Below are 22,347 nucleotides of genomic sequence, written 5' to 3' on the forward strand. Positions count from 1 at the left end.
GAACAAGCCTTGTGTGCTAAGAGTGGTTTAACATCTCTTGATAATGTAATGGCGGTAGTCACAAAAATAATCAACCTCATCTCGTCGCAGGCTTTAAACAGGCGAAAGTTCGATGCTTTGTTAGATGAAGTCAACTCGGTGTACAATGGCTTACTGATGTACAATAATGTTCGCTGGTTGAGTCGCGAGAACGTACTTCAAAGATTTGTTGATTGCTTGGAAGAAATCAGACTGTTTCTGCAAAATGAGGGAAAAGTTGAAGAATACCCACAGTTGTTGGATGTTATGTGGCTTTCAAAATTGATATTTTTACAGACATATGCCAACATTTAAATAAGTTAAACATGAAGCTTCAAGGCATAAATAAAACAATTATCGCCATGGCTTTTCAGACTAAACTGCAAGTTTTCAGGAACGATATTATCACAAGAAACTACAAGTATTTTCCAAATTTGAAAAAATATATCAATGATTTGGAAATACATGAGAAACCAGACGAAGACCAAGTTACTGAAGAATTTATTTCTGTGATTGATTCAACTCAAGCTTATTATGTACCCTGATGTGACGTCATTGGATAAACTGAATTTGTCCCAATTGCATTGGTTTAAAATTGAAGAATTTGAAATGCACCTGATTTATTTCCAGTCTAGTTCAATATGGATTCAAAAATTTATTGAAACAAGGAAAGAGTTAGAATTAATTGAAACAAAAAGATTGACAAGTAATATAAGTGAAAATGCTAATAACAAAATTCTGGAAACATAGAATGCGTTACCAGACACATTTAATTGTTTGAAGAAGCTGGCTCATGCGATTTTAACAATATTTTCATCAACCTATGCCTGTGAGTTATTATTTTCAGAGATAAATAAACCGTTTGACAGATGACTCCAGTTCAGCATGCATTCTGCTAAAAGAAACATCTTACAACCCTAACATATGTTAGTTGTCATCTAATCTGCAACAACACAAGTCACACTAATTTTACTTTAATTTAAATTACGCGTATAATTGAAACATTGCAAAATGTTCCTATTTTTTTGTAGTAAATAAAGAGTTTTGAGTTGATAAAGAGTATTTATTACTATTATATTCCCAATAATCACAAAGTCAAAATTTTTTATGGCAGGTCTAAGACCATATTAAACATTTCTTTAGAAAATTCCTCGCCATCCCTGTCCTAGATTATCGAGAAAGTTATTTACGTACGCTTTTTGGGGTAATAAAAGATAATTCTTTATTCAGTGAAAGACAGAATGGGTTTGTACTTGGTCGTGGAACTGATACTGCTCTTTTTGAACTTTTTATGAATATTCTAGATGTCTAGGAAAAAAATGAACACGTTTATACTATAAGCTTGGATTTGTCTAAGGCTTTTGACTGTATAGATAGACAATTGTTGGTGGCCAAACTTGAGCGTTACGAGTTTAGGGGTCCTGCAAAACACATAATTACTTTGTATTTAAATAATAGATCACATATGACGAAAGTTACAAGCTATGAAGGTGGTCCAGTAATATCAACTACGAAGTATACAAAGTATGGAGTACCACAGGGTATACTGGGTCCTCTACTTTTCGTCATTTTTATAAATGACCTGCTATTACACGACATGAATTGTTATTAAACAAGTTATGCAGACGTTACCAGCGTATCAGTCACCGGTTCAACTTTAAACGAAATGATGGATAAAGATGATAGTAATAATAATAATAATAATAATAATGTTTATTAATCGGATAAGATATAATATATGTACAAATAGAAAAAATTATAAAAAGACAGTTCCGATTAAAGAGGGTCATGTCAGGTCGACCAAGTGACCAAGGCCCCTTTGTCGCACTGTTTTTCAATGACCCTCAGCAAAATAATAAGACAAAAATTGAAAAATAAAATTTAAATGAAATCAAGCCGATTATAAGCGCAAAAAAAAATTAACAAACTTAAAATACACAATAAGAAGCATACTTACATATAACAAGCATACATATATAAATCTCAATCTCTGTCAGCCCCCAATCCTCCCCCCGGCTATGAAACCATTTCAAAATAAACAAAGAAGAAGAGTGCTCAGTCAACTTGCCGCTGATTTAAATAAGCCCTAACCCTTGGCTTAAAGGAAATCAGAGAAAGACTCTTGAAGGAATCAGGTAGCCAATTGTATAAGTTAGGCATACAATAGGTAAAGCTGCGTTTGAAAATTTCTAAGCGGTGGTGAGGTATAGTTAGCGTATGTTTATGCCTAATATTAATATTATGGATATCTGTGCGAAATCTAATTTTATCATAAAGGTAAGGCGGATTTTTGTGTAAGATAATTTTGTGGTAGAGACATAAGCAGTGAACAGTCCTTCGCCGTGTCATGCTCAACCAACCAGCCCATGCCAGCGTATGTGATATGCGCTCCCTTCTACGGATACCATATATAAATCGCAGACAAGAGTTTTGTAACTTTTGAATTTTAGCAGTGTGAACGCTGTCGAGGCAGGAGTGATATATTACGTCACCGTAATTGAAGATGGACAACACCAAGGCATCACAGAGATGCGTTCTAAGGTTCTGGTTCAAAATGTATCTGTTGTTGTAAAGCAACCTAAATGTAGAGTAAGCTCGCCGTAGAAGGGACCGAACATGCCCATCAAAGCGAAGGCGCTCATCGAAACATATACCCAAATTTTTTACATTTTCCCCAAAGCTAAGACGACTTCCACCCATCACCAATTGCAAGTTAGTTTTTACAAACTCGGATGAAGCTCTACCCCCAAAAACCATAACCGATGACTTACTAGAATTAATCCGTAGACAAAGCCTGCCAGCAAGTTCTTCGACCTTAACTAAATCATGATTAATTTTGCTTTCAGCGTCTTCCATATCACACAGTTTAAAGAAGTAGAGCAGTTGAGTATCATCAGCATAAAAGTATGGCATACAGTGATCCAAAACATTAGCGAACCCAATTGTAGATATCAGATATAACAGAGAACCCAAAATAGAGCCCTGTGGGACACCCGATATAACATCTGCGGTATTGGATGTACCACCATTAAGTTTAACCAACTGCTTTCATCAAGATGACGGCGAAGTCTGACCGCCATGACCCTCTCACAAACCTTGGATAATATAGGCAATATACTAATTGGCCTTAAGTCCCCCAATTCATGAGGATTTTGGGTTTTTGGAATTGGAGTTACCAGGGTGATCTTCCAAATATCAGGGAACACAGAACATTCAATGGAATAGTTAATTATATGGCACAAGAAGGGCAAAATTGTAGGACAACACATTAAAAGCATTTTAACACTTATGCCATCCATACCAACAGAGTTTGATTTGATACCACATAGAATATTGAAAATTTCAGTTTCATTTGTAAGAGAAAATGTTAGTTTTTCTGTAACTTGTGGAAGTATGTTATTCCAATAAAAGTTAATCAACTCAGCACTTCCCGTTGAATTAGTTTGAGTGCTGAGAAGGAAATTATTAATAGTATCAGCATCAAAACCAGTATCAGTCAATACTTGAGTCTTATTTTTGACAACACCCAATTTCCTAAAACTCATCCAAAGATCACGAGATGATCGCTCCTGAAACAATGTGTTTAAAAACGCCCGTTTTTCTCTCAGAATGGCCGAGTTAGTGTAATTACGTAGTTGTTTATAATACTGGAAGTGATTGGGACACCTGCTCTGGCGGAATCTACTATAAGCCTGATCACGAAATCTCATAAGGAGCTTGATGTTATCAGTCACCCAAGGGCAATAGTTTTTACGGATGGAAACAGTACGCAAGGGCGCATGACGATCAAAAAGATTATGAATTGAATCAACAAAAAAGGCCAGCTTATCATTAATAAGGTATCCGGCACCAGGGTACTGACAGCAAATCCGCAGAAAACATGTCAGAATTAAGGTGTTTGAAATCACGAAATGTAAGTTTCGGGTATACATTTTTTAATGTTCCATGCATCCCGAGATCAACGAACACCAAATTATGATCTGCAATATCATGAATAGGTGTATCATGAATAGTAATAATCTAATAATGAACGAAGATAACAGTGGGGTGATAGTCTTTGATAATAAATTGGTTAATAAACCTTCTACAATCTACGATATTGAGGTACGACAGGAGATCAAGATTTTTGGTGTTCATCTTGATAGTGTTATGAAGTTTAAGTGTCACATGGAACAATTCTGTTATAAGCTATCAAAATCTATATTTGGCCTTAGACTGATTAAAAATACAACTAACAAAAAGATTGCCAAGATTTTTTATTCTAGTAACATCGAATCACAGCAGCATCTGTACAGTTCAGTAATGTCTTTAAACTTTGGAAAAAAGCGATAAGAGTGTTATGTAATCTTAAATATATTGAATCGTGTAGACATCGATTCCCAGAAGAGAATCTCTTAACTTTACCGGCGATTTACATTCTCGAGTGCTCAATATTTGTTTTCAGACATAAAAACTATTTTCAACAATTTGTTAAGACAAACCAATATGTTACTAGACACAATCATATCTTCATGCTGCCTAAACATAGGTAGTATTCATGTGTGAAAATCTGGAATAACATCCCTGTACAAATCAAATTAATAATTAGGTTAAACTTATTTAAGACAAATATGCGATATTTACTTTGTAATTTAGCACCTTATTCGCTCGATTAATTTTATAATAGCCATTGAATTTCGTTTTCTTTTTTGACGCTAAGTGAATAGTAATGAGATGTGCATTTTTTGTTGTTTTTGTCTCTTTACTTTCTCAATAAAGTTTATTTATTATTATTATAATGTAGTTTGTTTGACTGAGACGTGGCTGCATTCTGGAAGTTTTTCCCACTAATTTCCTAATTATTATCCAATAATACCTTACCTTTTCCATGCAGAGGGGTCGCACAAAGCTTTCTGAATCTATCTTCGTATAACGACACGGTTGCCTCCAGTGCTTATGGTGTATATTCACTGTTTGCAACTTACTTTAACTCAGTTTTCAATACTTTACAGCCTGGAGCTGCTACTCTGTCATTTTCTAATGGTTCTTCTACCGGTGTGGGGTATTTTGAGCAGCCAGAGGTTGAGGAAGCATTAAGTGGCGTTGACGCTAAGAAGGGGCATTCATTATTATTTTTGTTTTTATTTTATTTGTTATACTATTGTTATGTTTATTGTTATCTTTATAATTATGTTACGCTATTTTTCACGATGATGTTTATATATTTTTGTTCTATTTTTTGTTGTAATTTTTGAGGCACAGCTTTCTCTGGGTTTATTCTATTCTGCGCCCAACTTATTGTGTAAATAAATAAAAAACCGACAAAGAATTATTTTGGAAAATCATGTATTTTAGAGGACTTTATCGATGTAAATCATTAAATTTTTAATACATTTTTTTCTGAAAATTCTAAATCTTTATAACTTCTGAAAAAGAATTCTTTATTTGCTTCATAATCCCAATTCTATGTAACCCAGAAAAAAAGATACACTTAATTACTTCCATGGTACGGAATCACAAAAGAGCTTTTATATCCGCAAAGTGGAGTGAAACGAACCCAAAAAGAATACAACGAGAGAAAAATGACAATGCGACGGATTTGTGTAACATTTTTTGTGCGCAGACTTCCAACCGCACCCACAATTCCATTAAAGAGACTCCCAAAAAAATATTAAAATCACAAATTTATGTGACACATGCATAATTTTATTTATCTTTCTTATTCTTTTTTAATCCACTTAAATATGAGAATTTGTTTATTATTATATCCTTCAGTTGGAAGATGTCTATTAACAAAAAGAAGCGTCTCAAATCTAATCTATACATAAACAAACTTCAAGCAAACAAATACCAGAAACATCTGTTCAATAAAACGAAAAGCAAAGGAAGCGGCGAAGCAAAAAGAAAACGTAGAAGACGATATTGGATGTAAAAGAGATACTAAGCTGCCGTAAAAGGCAAAAGTAAACGTATTTAAGAAACCCATCAAAAAAGAATACCGAGAGAAGGATGTAGTCAGCACGAGATTACCAAGCAGTGTGCATGTTTATTTTCGTCTCAACTAAAGAGCTTTAAACGGCTCGGCCTCTTTGAACTTGAATATACAGTTTTAATTTCAATCGTGGTGTAAATGAGGACGATATTGATGTAATATTTTGTTTTTAAATAAATATATCCGGTACATAAAACTTTTTATTTTTAGATCAAAGACAAAAACTTAAATATTTTGATGCAGGATTTACATAAATATTATTTTTCGGAAATAGAAGGCAAGTTAAAAGAAAAACTAATTTAAACCTTTCAAAAACAGATTTTGAATTTAAAAAACGTTGATAGCGCCATCTCTTAAACATAATCCAAATTTTCAACAATTTTATTTAAATAAATAAAAATTTTAGAATTATTTACTAAAATTAATCATAAATCTAAAATAAATATTTAAAAATTAATATGATATTTAAAAGTAATTTCTTTTTCATTAAATGTTTAGGGAATTCTAGGGATTTCTAATTTATTTTTATTTAGTTGGTAGCTTTGTGACAGAATAACCGTTTTGTTAAGCCGGAAATCTTTCAAATAATATTCTGGTGAAACCAAGGGTTAAAACACTCACATGTTCCTTTACTTTATCAAAAAAAGTGTCTCTTAATCATTAAATTATCATATAAATCTAACCTCAATCGAATATAATGGAGATTTCGGACGATAATTTGCGGACCCTCGGAGATTACCTACAACAAACGCTAAGCCCTGATGTTAATATACGAAAACCAGGTAAAAATCAAATAATTAACCGCTTAAAAGAACATTTTTACATAAACAAGTATAAATAACCCTTGTTTACATTCTTATTTGTAGCGGAAAAGTTTTTGGAAGGAGTGGAAGTGAATCAAAACTATCCACTTCTCCTATTACATCTTGTCCATAAAAATGAGATTCAGATGGAAATACGTATTGCGGGATCTATTGCCTTCAAGAATTATATTAAAAGGAATTGGAGTGTTGATGAGGATCAACCAGATCGGATACATGAAAGTGATAGAGCTGCAATTAAGCATTTGATTGTTACGTTAATGTTGAGTTCGCCGGAAATGATACAAAAGCAACTAAGTGATGCTATTAGTATTATTGGAAAGACTGATTTTCCATTAAAATGGCCCGAATTAATTACTCAGATGATTGAAAAATTTTCTACCGGTGATTTTAATGTTATTAATGGAATTTTACGTACAGGCCATTCATTGTTTAAGAAATATAGGTATGAGTTTAAGTCCAATGAGTTATGGACAGAGATTAAATATGTTTTGGAGAAATTAGCTCAACCACTTACTGATTTATTATTGGTAATAATTATTTTTATTATAATAAATTATTTTATTAATAAATTACATTCTTTTTTAGGCAACTTTAAATTTAACTCAAGTCCATGCCCAAGATGCAAATGCTTTAAAAATTATTTATAGTTCTTTAGTATTGATGTGCAAAGTTTTTTACTCTTTAAACTCTCAAGATTTACCAGAATTTTTCGAAGATAATATGAGTACTTGGATGAATAGTTTTCATACTTTATTAACGGTTGAAGTAAAAATATTAGATACAGGGGTAATTAATAAATTTTATATGTCACTGTATCTCTATAATAGTAAGGCCTAGAGGTTTGGAAAAAAATCCTTATTAACAAAGTTGATAAAGGAAATATCTGGAAATTATTTTCTAGTTTGTAATTCCACTACTATGGGGTATAACTGGTATAAGGCAACATAAAATTCCTGTAATCTGACAAAGTTAAATGATGAGCTTATAACTTTGAAAACATCATTTAATAGGTAATTTTTGTAAAACCGTTTGATTTAAAACAAATAAGCTAGAGGGCGTTATCTGCAGTGATTACATAAAGTCCCTAGATTTACAAAGTACCGCGGTTTGCCGCCATTTTGGCTCGAAAGTCTAGCGGGAAATTTAAAACTATGTCGTTCTTTTGATAACATTACGCCAAAACTCCTTTCTTTTTTCCCGTGGTATTCTTAAGAGTCGAAAGTCCTTCTTACTGCCATTTTTGCAACTCCAAAGGCAACAAGACGGCAATATTTTTGTAAATAAGTGGTGAGATGCAGTGACAAGCTGTCAAACCGCCATTTTGGCTTGAAAACAGGCTTCATGAACCGCGGCAAGGTTTATATATTAAAGGTTGTCTAAGTTCCTATGCTGCAATGCTTTGATTTTAGTTTGTGGGCGAGGGGCAAGAGCAGGAGTGTTTCGTGACGTAAACGATCACGGATTGCGCACGCAACCTCATGGCCATGTGGTGCTCCATGCCTTTGTTTAATTTGAATTGCTTGGCGGTATTATTTTCCACATGTGACGTAATGCGCAGTATGATTGCGTACGAACCTAGACAACCTCTTATATATAAACCTTGGAACCGCGGTACTTTGTAAATCTAGGGACTTTATAATTACATATTTTTGAAAAAAGTTAAATAGATTGCCACTATTTACATGATAAACCTTTAGACACTATAAAATTTGCAAAATTTTAGTATCTTGGTATTTTCACCCTTCTTGAATTATGGATGAAAATGTTAAAAATTCTTATACCTTAATTGGACCTTAATCATCAAGTTAATATACAGGTGCCCATTATGTATGGAAAACATTTTGTACAAAAGTTGTTTAATATTTTATTTGCTATAATAAGACTGCATTCAATTGTTTTTAATTCAGAAAACAAATGAGCAACGAATAACACTTGAAGTTTTTTAAATGGCTATGTACCCTTTTGTTAGGCTCATTTGATAGAGCTTATATCAGAAAATTTTTGAAAAAAAGTAAAAATTGTTTATTAAGAAATTTAACTAATAACATTAATCTAGATATCCGAGATCGCCAAGTACCTCGAAAATTAATTTCCAATAAAGAAATTAATAATAAATTTAATTTACAGTAATAATTCGAGATACTTGACAATCTCGGATATCTAGATTAATGTTATTGATTAATTTCTATTAATAAACAATTTTTCCATTTTTCTCAAACATTTTCTGATGTAAGAATACAAAAATTTTACGCCATCGTAAACAGAAAAGTAATCTCTATCAAATGAGCCTAAAGACAGAATACATTGCCATTTAAAAAAATTTAAGTATTATTCCTTACTCATTTGTTTTCTAAATTAAAAACAATTGAATACAGTTTTATTATGGCAAATAAAATATTAAACAACTTTTGTATAAAATGTTTTTTTATAAAGTTGATACCTACCAAGATATATACAGGTTGTCTCACATAACTGGTTCGTTAGAACATTTTTAGGTTCCACTATTCGTAGAGTTTAGAAATTTTGGTAGCGTGGGTTGTTCATTCGGAACTTTCGATCTAAAATATTTTCAAGATGGCCGCCACTTCCGGTCTACCGGAAGTAGACCATAACTTCGTTATTTTAAATGGAATGCTATAGTTTTTATTACACCGTTTAATTGTACTTAAAAAAATAGGTTGACTTTGATAAAAGTTATTGGTACCTAGCGTTTTTCGTTTTCGAATTATTTTGGTTTTAAGCTTTTTTTGGTAAATTTCAACATGCTCTTAAAACTCCATATCTTAGCCAACGTTCATTCAAAAAAGATCTACGTTGGCACGATTACACTAAACAATTCAGTAAAAATTTCCGATGGTACCCGAACGCCCATAGACGTCCGTAATACCGGACAGACGGGGTCTCCATTTTTTCGAACAAAAAAACATTATTATATGTTTAATATTATCATATTAAAAGTAATTAATATATTTATCACTAATATCTAGGTACAATCAGCAATTTTAATTAAAATAACTGGCTCCAGCTCTCTTATTGGTTCGAAGATCCGCAGCAAACTTTATATACGCCTTCTAGACATGATAAGAAATATATTTATCGAAATATACGACGTATTGCCTTAAAAAACACGTCAGGCAATACGTCTCGTATTATCGAGTATTTTCGATCGTCTTGTTGTATAATATATGATCATTACATTTGAGATAAACTTGTTTTCTAATCAGATGCTTTTTACACATAAATTCATAGCACTCATCACATTTTTTTGTTGTATAATTATTTTTAGCCCTACCACATAATTGGCATCGTTCTCTGATTTTTCTTGAATGTGGATCTGTTTGCTGCGATGTCGATGGAGTGTCTATATCTGTTGGTTCTTGGAGCTTTCCCTTTTGGATTTTAACTACCCTGTTGGTTCAGGGTAGTTATTTGGCTTCTTTCAATCAAAAATCCGTTCATCTTCAATGCCAAATTTTTTAGAAATCTTTTCTAAATTGCGGCTTTGCTTTTGTTTTGTCGCTGAAACTGTACAAAATGTGGGCATTTATTCCTGCCATATTTATTGTCGAAAAAAACGAGGATTCAAATTCGAATTTATTTAGTATAAATATTAACAATATTTATATAAATACGTCAGCAGTCTTAACTTTAGTACTTAACAAAAAAATCATCGAACATCCAGTTGTTTACAGAACAAAAACATTAACATTAACCACCAAAGTCACGCAAGTGTATGGTGTCGCACAAATAGTCAGAGTACGAATAGTAGGCCTTCCGAATTAAAAAAGTTTTAATTTTATTCTTGAACAGTTCAGGAGGCAGCCGAGCAATGTCGTTCGGTATTTTGTTATAGAATTTTACTCAAAGAAATTTAAAATGGCACTGACTTCGACCTAGTCTACAAAAGGTCGGTCTCAGTTGGGTACCGTTTCTAGTCCGATATTTATGTAAAGTGTCATGGCTAATAAAGTCGTCGAGATTTCGCCTTACAAATATTACACATTCCAAAATGTACAATGCCGGAAAGGTCTGTATATTATGATTTGTAAAGGACCTACGGCAATCATCCATGTATGTTAGCGAGTTTATTATGTCACGAACCTCAACAAATGTTGCTTGATCAATGGAAAACCCACAATCAGCAACATTAATTTTTTGCAAAAGGCAATCAAACTTATCGTCTATGTTGGACTTTTTTAAGCCATTTAGTAGTTCAAGAGGTACCTTAATAAAGTAATCATTAACATCATTAGGATCGAATTTGGCTTTAGTTTACCCCCGCGGTCCCTATGCAAGTGGAAATTGTTAACGGATATTTGATTCTAAGGTAGTCTAGATCACTTGTGTAAAGTTTGGTTCGGATCTTCGACCGAACAAGGGCGGTAGGGGTAATTAAAATCTACTGGTGGGTAGTTCACCCCCGCGGTCCCTATGCAAGTGGAAATTGTTAACGGATATTTGATTCTAATGTAGTTTAGAAGATTTGTGTAAAGTTTGGTTCGGATCTTCGCCCGAATAAGGGCGGTAGGGGTAATTAAAATCTACTGGTGGGTAGTTCACCCCCGCGATCCCTATGCAAGTGGAAATTGTTAACGGATATTTGATTCTAATGTAGTTTAATAATATAATAATAATAATAATAACTTTGTTAGTGCTCTATGCCCAAGGCTTACACACGTCATTTTAAACAGAATAAAAATACAGACGCAGGAGCCGAGAAGAAAATACAATAAAAATACATTCATACAATGACAATATCACTCCTTAAAAACTCCTCGGCTGAGTAGAACGCACCCGTCATCAGGAAATTCTTCATAACAGTTTTAAATTGCTTGTGTTGTCGTGCTCTAATAGATTGCGGTAACTTATTATACAAAATCTGACCAGTATACAAATGACCTTCCTGCGTTCCACTCAACTGATAAAAATCTACGCACATGTTCGTACGGTTTCTGGTAAAGTAACTGTGCACGTCGGCGTGCGTCTTATACTGTTCATCATTACTATGAATATACAGCAAACATTTCAGAATAAACAATGATGGAAGCGTTAGAATATTCAAGGATTCAAAGGCGAGGCGACAATCTTCCCTATAACTAAGTTTTGCCAACACTCTCACAGCTCTGCGTTGTAAACCAAACACATAATTACTTGCTGGACTCCCACCCCAGGCAATAATACCATAGTCAATCATTGAGTGTATCAGCGCATAATACGCTGTTTTGGCCACCTCGACAGATACCGAGCTCACTAGTCTACGTAGTAGAAAAATGTTTCTTGAGATCTTTTTACCAATTTCAGCCACATGCACATCAAATTTCAGATCTCTGGAGCTCACCGTTATGCCCAGTAATCTAGCAGGGGGGAAATCACCCACACAGTCCCGTTTTAGGGTGAAAAGTGTCTGAACCGTTTTGTCTTTATTCAAACATAGTTCATTAGCTACACACCAGTCGTTCGCAGCAGTCAACAGTTTGTTTGAGGAAGACATTACCTCCTCGTAGTTTAACCCGGAGACAAGCAATGTGGCATCATCAGCGTACAACAAACACTTTACACCCTCTCCCAGGTAACCAGGAAAATCATTAAAGTACAGGAGGAACAAAAGGGGCCCCAAAATAGATCCCTGAGGGACACCCCTCGAGATTGGAAGTTTTCCAGATATTTTGTCTCCACATTTAACCACTTGAAACCTATCGGACAGGTATGATTCGATAAGAGCAACACTATTTAAATCAAAGCGAAAAACAGACTTCAGCTTCAGGAGAAGAATACGGTGCAACACACTATCAAAAGCACGAGACAAATCAAGAAATAGAGCAGCACAGTACTCCCGATCTTCATACGTACTGTGACAGACATTCATAAAATTAACAATCGCATCCCCGGTGCTCCTACCAGGTCGAAAGCCGAACTGATTCTCGAAAAGCACATCATACAATTCCACGTGTGCCATTATTTGTTTGTAGATTACGCGCTCAAATATTTTGGACAGTATCGGGAGAATGCTAATGGGACGATTTAGAAGGTTTGTGTAAAGTTTGGTTCGAATCTTCGACCGAATAAGGGCGGTAGGGGTAATTAAAATCTACTGGTGGGTAGTTCACCCCCGCGGTCCCTATGCAAGTGGAAATTGTTAACGGATATTTGATTCTAATGTAGTTTAGAAGATTTGTGTAAAGTTTGGTTCGGATCTTCGACCGAATAAGGGCTGTAGGGGTAATTAAAATCTACTGGTGGGTAGTTCACCCCCGCGGTCCCTATGCAAGTGGAAATTGTTAACGGATATTTGATTCTAATGTAGTCTAGATCACTTGTGTAAAGTTTGGTTCGGATCTTTGACCGAATAAGGGCGGTAGAGCAAATTATAATCTACTGCGGGGTAGTTCACCCCCGCGGACCCTTTGCAAGTGAAATTTCTTTCGATAAATATATTTCTTATCATGTCTAGAAGGCGTATATAAAGTTTGGTGCGGATCTTCGAACCAATAAGGGAGCTGGAGCCAGTTATTTTAATTCAAATTGCTGATTGTACCTTGATATTAGTGATAAATATATTAATTACTTTTAATATACTGTAATTAACTTCTTAAGTTGATAATGTAATGTTTTTTTGTTCGAAAAAAGTGAGCCCCCGTGTGTCCGGTATTACGGACGTCTATGAGCGTTCGGGAACCATCGGAAATTTTTACTGCTGCCTTCACACCGGTATTCTCAAGTCGGTCGAATACTCCAGGAAATATTAAAATGTAAAGATTAGAAAACACATTGACAAAGTAAAGTTACAAAATAACCTCTAGGCGTTACATTTGTCGAGATACATCCGCTCTGTACCCTTATTGGAAGAGCTGTATATATTTTTTTAAATTAATTTTTTGTATCAAAAAATAGGATGATGAAGAAGCTGGTGTAATCGAACATTTAAAATCGCAAGTATGCGACAACATTGGGCTTTACGCACAAAAATATGATGAAGAATTCCAACAATATCTTCCCCAATTCGTAACGGATGTTTGGATTTTATTGGTTTCGACCAGTTTACAACCAAAATATGACCTTTTGGTTTCAAATGCTCTCCAATTTTTGTCATCCGTTGCTGAAAAAAATCATTATCGGAATTTATTTGAGGATAATAACGTTTTAAATGGGATTTGTGAGAAAGTTATTATACCAAACATGGAATTTAGGCGTAAACTGTTTTAAAATATTTCCTTATGTTTTTTGAATTAATGATTTTAATTTTTAATATTTAGAGTCAGATCAAGAACTTTTTGAAGATAACCCTGAAGAATACACAAGAAGAGACATTGAAGGTTCCGATATTTTTACAAGACGCCGAGCTGCTTGTGATTTAGTGAACACTTTGAGTCAAAATTTTGAAACTAGAATCATGGAAATTTTCGGCCAATATCTTCAAGTAATAATTTACTCCTATTTCTATATATACATTTTTTAAATTCTATTTATCTTAGGTCATGATTCAAAAATATACGGAAAATCAACAAACAAACTGGAGAAGTAAAGATGCTGCATTATACCTAGTTACATCATTAATAAGTCGTGGTCAAACTCAAAAGCACGGAGTTACACAAACGAGTCAGTTAGTTTCAGTTCCTCAATTTTTTCAACAGCACATCGTCTCTGAATTGGAAAGACAAGATGTTAATGAGTTGCCAGTTTTAAAGGCAGACGCGATCAAATATGTTATGACGTTTAGGTCAATACTTCCAAAAGAAATGGTCATTGGAACTTTACCTCAGTTAGTTAGACATTTAACATCAGAGAGTGCTGTTATTCATACTTATGCTGCATGTACTATTGAAAAAATTTTGGTTATGAAGGATAATAATAATATGCCAATGTAAGTAACAAGTTATTAATTTCTTTAACGAAAGTTTGCTATTTAACTGATTTATGCCCAGAACATATTTCTTTTTATTTCAGAAAAAATTTTGAAAATAGTATGTTTTTTTTTATTTATGTTGTTAACAAGTTGGACCAATTTTTATTAAAAATATAAACTAAAATATAATATAGTTACACAATGTGAACTAAACTTACTAGGTCTGTTATAGTATTTGCATCTGTGTCAGCATCATAATTATCAGGCATTATTATCGCATCTGAAATTATATTCTCCTCTTGAAACTTTTTATCTTCTTTCTTCAACTTAGCATTAAAAAAAACTAACGATCATATTTTCCTATATTTGAAAAATAAACAAAAAGAAAATTATTAATAGTGTTTGTACACCATTACTTCAGCAGAATCTGATATCTCTGTATGGTTTAAACCCCCAAGCAGCAGTTTCTATGAAGATACATCTTCAGCCATGTAAGCAGAAAAGTAAAACAAATTACACCTTATATGTTAGTGTTGTCTGGAATGTTACGTCTGATGGTTTTCGCGTATTATGTTAATCAATTATAACAAACATGCAAGAGCCTCCAGTACTTCCTAAGCTCAGATAAAGTTGAAGGGGTATCTAAACAGCAACTCACCCCTACTACCGGCCAAGCTCTTTGGCAGTTAACTCGTTTGGTATAATAAATTTCTTCCGCCACGTTTACCATGTAGTGACTCTTAACACGGGAAACTAGAGTGTTGGTGGGCGACCAGTCATTGCCAATTGACTCGGCATCGCTACTTTTGTTTTCTGGTGGTTCCATCACGTGAGGTTGGGTTTGTATACTCATTTTTCTTTAGTCACCATTATCTCGTCGTATTGTGATGTACCTTTTAAATATGACACGAGTTGTTTTAACAATCTATATTTGTCATCACTTTGCTTGTGCTGAAATTTTAGTTCGTAAATATAGAGATGGACATCAAGAAGGAGGAGAGGAGATGGATGTTTCTACAAATGGTAGGGTGTAAAGGTCGCCATAGAAAAATGGTGTTGCTGACATGGACATTCGTTTGAAGTCTGAGATTGCGGTGTGGATGTTGGATCTTGAACAGATTAATTTAGAGTCGTATAAAAATTCCCTCTGTAAGTTTTGCCTCGATTATATATATATGCCTCGCTTACACCATCATCAGAGACATTAGGAATATAGATTAAATATACATATAGATTAGTCTCTTTTATGTATCCATCCCATTTGATTATTTATTTTTATCAGGTGGGCGCTAGTTAACAACAAAATCTTGGTTTTACGTTTCCATAAACTTTATTATTAATTACACTTAAACTATACATATAAATTGCGATTTGTTGTGGCGAGAGTTATATAGGGAGGATTATTGCTCCGCGTAAATTGAAGGGGTACTGTTTCGGTGTGTGTTAAATCGAAGACTGAATGACTGATACGAGTTGAGCTCGCAGGCTCCTTCTTTATTTTAGGTCATAACTAAAAACCCTTACCTAAACACCGAAATATACATCCCAACGCATTCCCACACTTAACTCAACCCAATAAATAATGCGATAAAAAACCCTAATCTTGCGACTCGAGACACTTCAAATTCAGACTAAACAAATGAGGCGATACAAATAAATCTAATATGAACGAACTAACATAATATAAATCTATCAAATCTAATATAAATTAACCAATATAATATAAAATCTAACACCATTAGTGCCCGTCAATCCAAGTTTTATAGTATTGTTTTATATTTTAACGTGTAAATTTTAACTTTTAACATGAGTTTTAATGTGTTCATATTTATAATTTTATCTTGTATACCTTTTCTGTCTTGCATACCTTAGCCGTTTACATTAACAACTAAATGGAAAATAAGTTGCTAAAATCTAATATATATTTCTAATGTCTCTGGTGATGGCGTAAGCCGAAACCGGTTAGACAATAAATTGAAAAAGACCAGAAAAAGTATTGCTTTTTATTGAATTTATATTATATTAAAAAAAAATAACTGGTCAACATGGATCAAACTCTCTCATCTAATTGTCTTAGCTGCCAAGCTGGCTCTTCCACTAAATAACGCATTTACAATAGTATATATTTGATTTGAATAAAATGTTAATGTTTATTTCTTTTGAATTAATGCCTTAGCTTTCTAATTGCACTGAATAATATGTATTAAACCCTGCTTTTCCACTATCTCAGCAACATGCAACTAGGTTCAGAAATTGAAATCAAAAATTGTTTGAAAACGACGATAAACTTTAATATGAAGTAAGGTAGTATTTTAAGAATGTATCACCTTTTACAAAGAAGGTTTACAGAAGTTTGTGGGATAAGTACCTTAACATTGGGGGTTATGTTAAAAAATAGCTAACGGTTCACGCTTTTACTTAGTGTATGTTTAATTTCTATGAATAAAGTAATCCACAAATGAACCTTAGAAACTGGACATCTGTTGTATCTCCTAGTTCTCTTTGTTTGCAATATTATTAAAGATTACCAAAACATATTACTTAGCAGTGTCGAATATTTTTTCGAAACAAGTAAGATTTTCCTTTAGGTTTCGTTTTTTAGCAATATTTCCATTCCACTTGCTTATATCGCTTGCTCGTTTCTTGGCAACTTATTTTTTCACAACTGTTTGATTCTGTTCACCTTCATTACTTTTAGAATCACTTTGGTCTAGTGATGAAATTTTAGTTCTTCAGTACTCCACATTTGCACCCTACAGGTGTTTCACTTAAAACTCCCAGGCCAAGTATCTCTGGAATGGGTTGAGATATTGTAGTTTTGTAAGAAGTTGTTGCTTGAGTTCGTAATCTTCAGTTCTTAAGTTTTGTTATTATTCATTGTACAAAAATGAAGATGGCGCTGCAGTGAAAAGACACTTTTTCTTCATCACAAACTTTTTATTAGGTGCATGTGATAGAGCATCTAAAATTGCAACTTTCCTTATCAACATTAATTTGAAAGACTTAGCTTTAGTATTAATACTGAGACTATTAAGAAGATAAGTTAAATATGATTTTAATTTATGGTGAATGTCGCCGAAATTCTTCGGAAGTGGTACGATTATAAATTACCGAAAACGTTCATAAATTTATCCACTAATATTACCAATTTTGGAACATTTAAGAAACAGAAGCGACAGAGAAAAACGAGTTTGAGCTGATGAAAACTGCAATGGTCTTGCAAATAATAAATGACAACTCGCATAAATCGTCGCAAATTTCTGTTACATGTCATTGAATTTAAAAAACAAATACATTTTTGCCGTATAAGTGCAATTTTGTTCATCATTTACAACCAGACGACAAAATCCGTTGAGTTCAGTTTTGGCATAAAGATACAACTTTATGCCAAATGAATCAACAACTCACCGTGACCTGGAGTTTATGCAGAACAACCTTTCTGAACTGCTGAATGTTTTGCTGGACGCATTGAAAAGATCGACTTGGTTTCAACAAGATGGTGCACCTCCACATAACGCACAGATAGTGACTCAGTACTTCCGCAAGTTTCCAGGACGATGGATTGGTACAAATAGTGCTGTGAAAGTATATAATGTTGACTTGGTAAGGCGATTCGAATTGTGCACGAATGAAAATGGAAGTAAATTTGCAGTTATTATACGTTTCTTTTTGTTGTTCCAATTATTATTATGGTGAAAAATGTATTTGGTAACCTAAAATGTAATTCTGTTGCTTAATTTTGTTAACGTTTTGTTATTTATGTTAAAAAATAATGTTGTGGCTTGGTTGTGACCACCTTGTTGGTTTATATGAATAATTTTATTTCAATTCTTTTCTTTAATATTAAATATCTTGGAATCTACTAAGTTTTGAAATCAATGTTAATAAGGAAAGTTGCACAGTTTTAGATGCTCTATTACATGCAAAAGAAAAGTTTCTTTTCACCGCAACGCCATCTTCATTTTTGTACAATGAATAACAACAATACTTAAGAACTGAACAACTGACTCTAACAACAACTTCTTACAAAACTAAGATATCTCAACCCATTCCAAAGATACTTGGTTTGGGAGTTTTAAGTGAAATATATTCATTATATTTCCCTTATGAGTTAATTTTGCTCCAATCAATACAGGTGTCTTCAATTATACTAATTCATCAACATTTTCACTTGCTTTAAAATCCTTTTCTTGCTAAACATAGATGATTAAATGACGAAATGATTCAATGATTGAAATTTGCATCATTCTTTTTGCTTCGTTCATCAACGCTCATCAACGCAATAATTTAAGTATGACTTTGATTCCACACAGATAACAATTATATTAATGTTGTTGCAGTTTCTTAAAATGACAATGATAAAAATTAATAACAAAATGCGTTGGGCATAAACAGGTTAAATAAATAATGTTAATGCATTTTTTTCTAGTATTTAAGCAATAACAAGCAAAATTTGTATTTTATTTTTAATTTCTTCTTAATTCTTTTTTTTTTTTTTTTTATTTCAGTGTTAACTCAAATGATTTCTCCGGATTGGCTAATGATGCTCTGTCAAATTTATTTGCTGTATTAGATAGGCCTGTTTCTGAAGAAAATGAATATGTCATGAAAGGTGAATATATTTAAATTACAGATTGATTATGAGATATCTAACAAAAAGAATCTTTGTATCCTTCAAACCAAATTTTCTTTATATTTTAGCAATAATGCGTACATTCTCCACATTAAAAGACAAAGTTGTGCCATACTTAGGAGTAGCTTTACCTAAATTAACAGAAAAACTACAAGCGGTTTGCAAGAATCCATCAAAACCACATTTTAATCATTACTTATTCGAAACGTTCTCACTGGCAATACGGTAAAAAATTTTGAAATTACCACTGAGTAATTTAATCTTAATTAATTTTGTTAATAATTATATATTAGAATTGTATGCACTGGAAATCCAACAGCTGTGTCATCATTTGAAGACGTCTTATTCCCAATCTTTCAAGGAATTCTTCAACAAGATATTCAAGGTGAGTATTAAATTTTTATTTAAAAAGAAACATTAAATAATTTTTGTTTATTATAGAATTTATACCATATGTGTTTCAATTACTTTCATTATTAATGGAACTAACTCCACCCGGTGCCATCCCCGATCCATACATGCAATTATTGCCCCATTTGTTGGCTCCCGTTTTATGGGAACGTCCTGCAAATATCAGTCCGTTGGTGCGATTATTGAGCGCGTTTTCTGTGCAGGCTGCACCACAAATCGTTGCCCAAGATAAATTGGTATTCATTATGTTCTTTATATGTTAGGTTTTTAAAATATATTATATTTTTGTGTGATTTCAGAGTGGGTTCTTAGGTGTTTTTCAAAAATTAATAGCTTCGAAATCTAACGATCATGAAGGGTTTCATTTATTACAGAATATAGTACTTCATGTTCCAACGTATGTATTTAATAAAATCTCTTTGAGTGTATTTTAATATAAACTATTTCTTTATTAGGGAAGCTTTAGTTCCCTTCCAAAAACAAATATTCTTCTTACTCTTTCAACGTTTATCATCGAGTAAAACCACAAAATATGTTATAAATTTAATTGGTTTCTTCTGTTTGTTTATGGTGAAACACTCCCCAAGCGAATTGGTTGTGATTATTGATGGGATTCAAGCGCAGTAAGTAATAAAATGGTTTCGTTTATATTTAGTTGTAATTTTTAATTATTATTTTTAAAGAATGTTTGGAATGGTGTTAGAAAAACTATTTATAACTGAACTACAAAAAGTTTCCGGTGTTATTGAACGAAAAGTAGTCGCATGTGGTATAATAAAATTACTTTGCGAATGTCCACAAATGTATACAGGATCGTACGAGAAATATTGGCCCCAATTACTGCAGGCTTTAATATGTTTCTTTGAAATGCCCCGAGATGAAAGCACATTTCCTGATGATCATTTTATTGAACTCGATGATACCCCAACGTTTCAAACTGCTAGTGCTAAATTAAATTTTGCTAATAATGCTAAATTAGATCCTTTACAAGGTAAATTTTTAAAATTACATAATTTATTGAATTAAAATTTTTATTTATTTTTTTAGCTATTTCTGAACCAAGACAATTTTTAGCGCAAAGTTTGGGTACTTTGGGCTCTTCTCAACCCGGGCGATTACCTGTTCTTGTTAATTCCATTAATAAGCAATCCTTAACTATTTTAGAAGGTTATCTCGCAAAATTTAGTGTTCAACTTGTTTAAAAAAAAGTTTTTGTTTTGAGTTTTTTGTTTATTATATGTTGCCTAAGACTGGAGTAATTGTTTTTAAAACAGTCATTTCATATCTATTTAATATGTACTAATGTTGATAAGAAAATACATGTAATTAATTAGTTTTCTATCTAATAAAGGATTATTTAAAAAAAATAATGCCAAAACAAAACCTCCAACCAAACGAAAAAGGGCATATTTATTAATTTACAAGAGCATTAATCTAAAACATTTTAATCAAATAAGCAAGATTCCAATTTTGTTACACCTCAAAGTATCATCCACTGGTCCTAAATATACTGATTAATGAATCCTTAACAAACAGTCGGACGAATCTACAGTTGACCCTTGGCATGAAGCAGCGGACACAAACGTGCAACATTAGAACCCTCCTGGATGCGACACAGTTGGCTCAAATTGCAAAGGAAATGGAGGCCTATAAGCTCTTTATACAAGGACTTAGTGAAGTCAGATGTGTGGCAGAACCCTAATCTACTCAAGAAATTAAGAAGGAGAAAACCAATGCAACGGAGTGGGTATATTGATGAGTGAACATTCAAGAAGAAGTATGATAGACCCCAATATCTGGCAGAACAATTCTAGCGCACTTTCGCACAAACTTGAGAAAACTGAGCTTGATACAATGCTACGCGCAGACCGACCAATCTGAGGAAGAAGGAAAGGAAAATTTCTACAACGTACTCATACAAACAATAAAGAAAGGTGCTACAACTCTGGTAATGGGTGACCTGGACACAAAGGTGGGACAAGAGAATATTGGCTTGGAGAACATCATGAAAAAACAAGGCCTGGGAAATAGCTACAACAACGGTGAATTATTTGTAGACTTCTGCACAACGACTTAGCAATTGGAGGAACACTCCTCCTACACAACACACTAAATAACTTGAATCTCACCATATGGCAGAACACAAAACCAAATACAACATATAACGATAAGCAGAGTGGCGAAGCTCATTACTAGATGTGCAATATAAAGGGGTTAAGTGATCATTGTTGATCGCAGATATCCGATTGAAGATAGCAACAAGCAGAGGCCAATACAACAGGTTAAAAGATTATAAAGGAACAAAACACAAACAACAACCGAAAGAGGGAAACAGAAATAGAAACATAATTGAGAATCACAATCAACATAATGGAAACAAGTAAAAGCAACTGCTCTACTAGGGGGGGAGGAGAGAACTGAATAAGGAACGCATAACACATGACACGTGGAGGTTGATACAGTTGAGAAAAAAACATGAAGCAGAGATTCAACCAAACAGATGACATAATCGTGAAAAGGCAACTAAACGCAAAATACCAGAATCTAAAAGAAGATAGGGGTAAAGAGATCAGATAGAAGATACAAGAGGCAGTGTGTCGTCCGGCTTATGAAACAAGCAGAGGAAGCGGGTGAAAAGAAAAATATG

General features: G+C 33.4%; 1 protein-coding gene across 1 annotated transcript; it reads left to right on the forward strand.

Moving 5' to 3' along the window:
• The first annotated feature begins 6,528 nt into the window (after positions 1 to 6,528).
• On the forward strand, positions 6,529 to 21,102 carry LOC111424395 (chromosome segregation 1). The gene is made up of 14 exons (XM_023057909.2): positions 6,529 to 6,771; positions 6,856 to 7,340; positions 7,399 to 7,599; positions 13,705 to 14,002; positions 14,067 to 14,230; positions 14,286 to 14,674; positions 19,165 to 19,268; positions 19,358 to 19,514; positions 19,583 to 19,674; positions 19,731 to 19,936; positions 20,000 to 20,097; positions 20,156 to 20,323; positions 20,384 to 20,691; positions 20,748 to 21,102. Exons 1-14 carry the CDS (start codon positions 6,687 to 6,689, stop codon positions 20,900 to 20,902), a joined length of 2,910 nt encoding a protein of 969 aa, XP_022913677.2. The 5' UTR covers positions 6,529 to 6,686; the 3' UTR covers positions 20,903 to 21,102.
• Positions 21,103 to 22,347: the final 1,245 nt, after the last annotated feature.

The sequence above is a fragment of the Onthophagus taurus genome, chromosome 7 (genome assembly GCF_036711975.1).
Source record: "Onthophagus taurus isolate NC chromosome 7, IU_Otau_3.0, whole genome shotgun sequence".
NCBI classification, from domain to species: domain Eukaryota; kingdom Metazoa; phylum Arthropoda; class Insecta; order Coleoptera; family Scarabaeidae; genus Onthophagus; species Onthophagus taurus.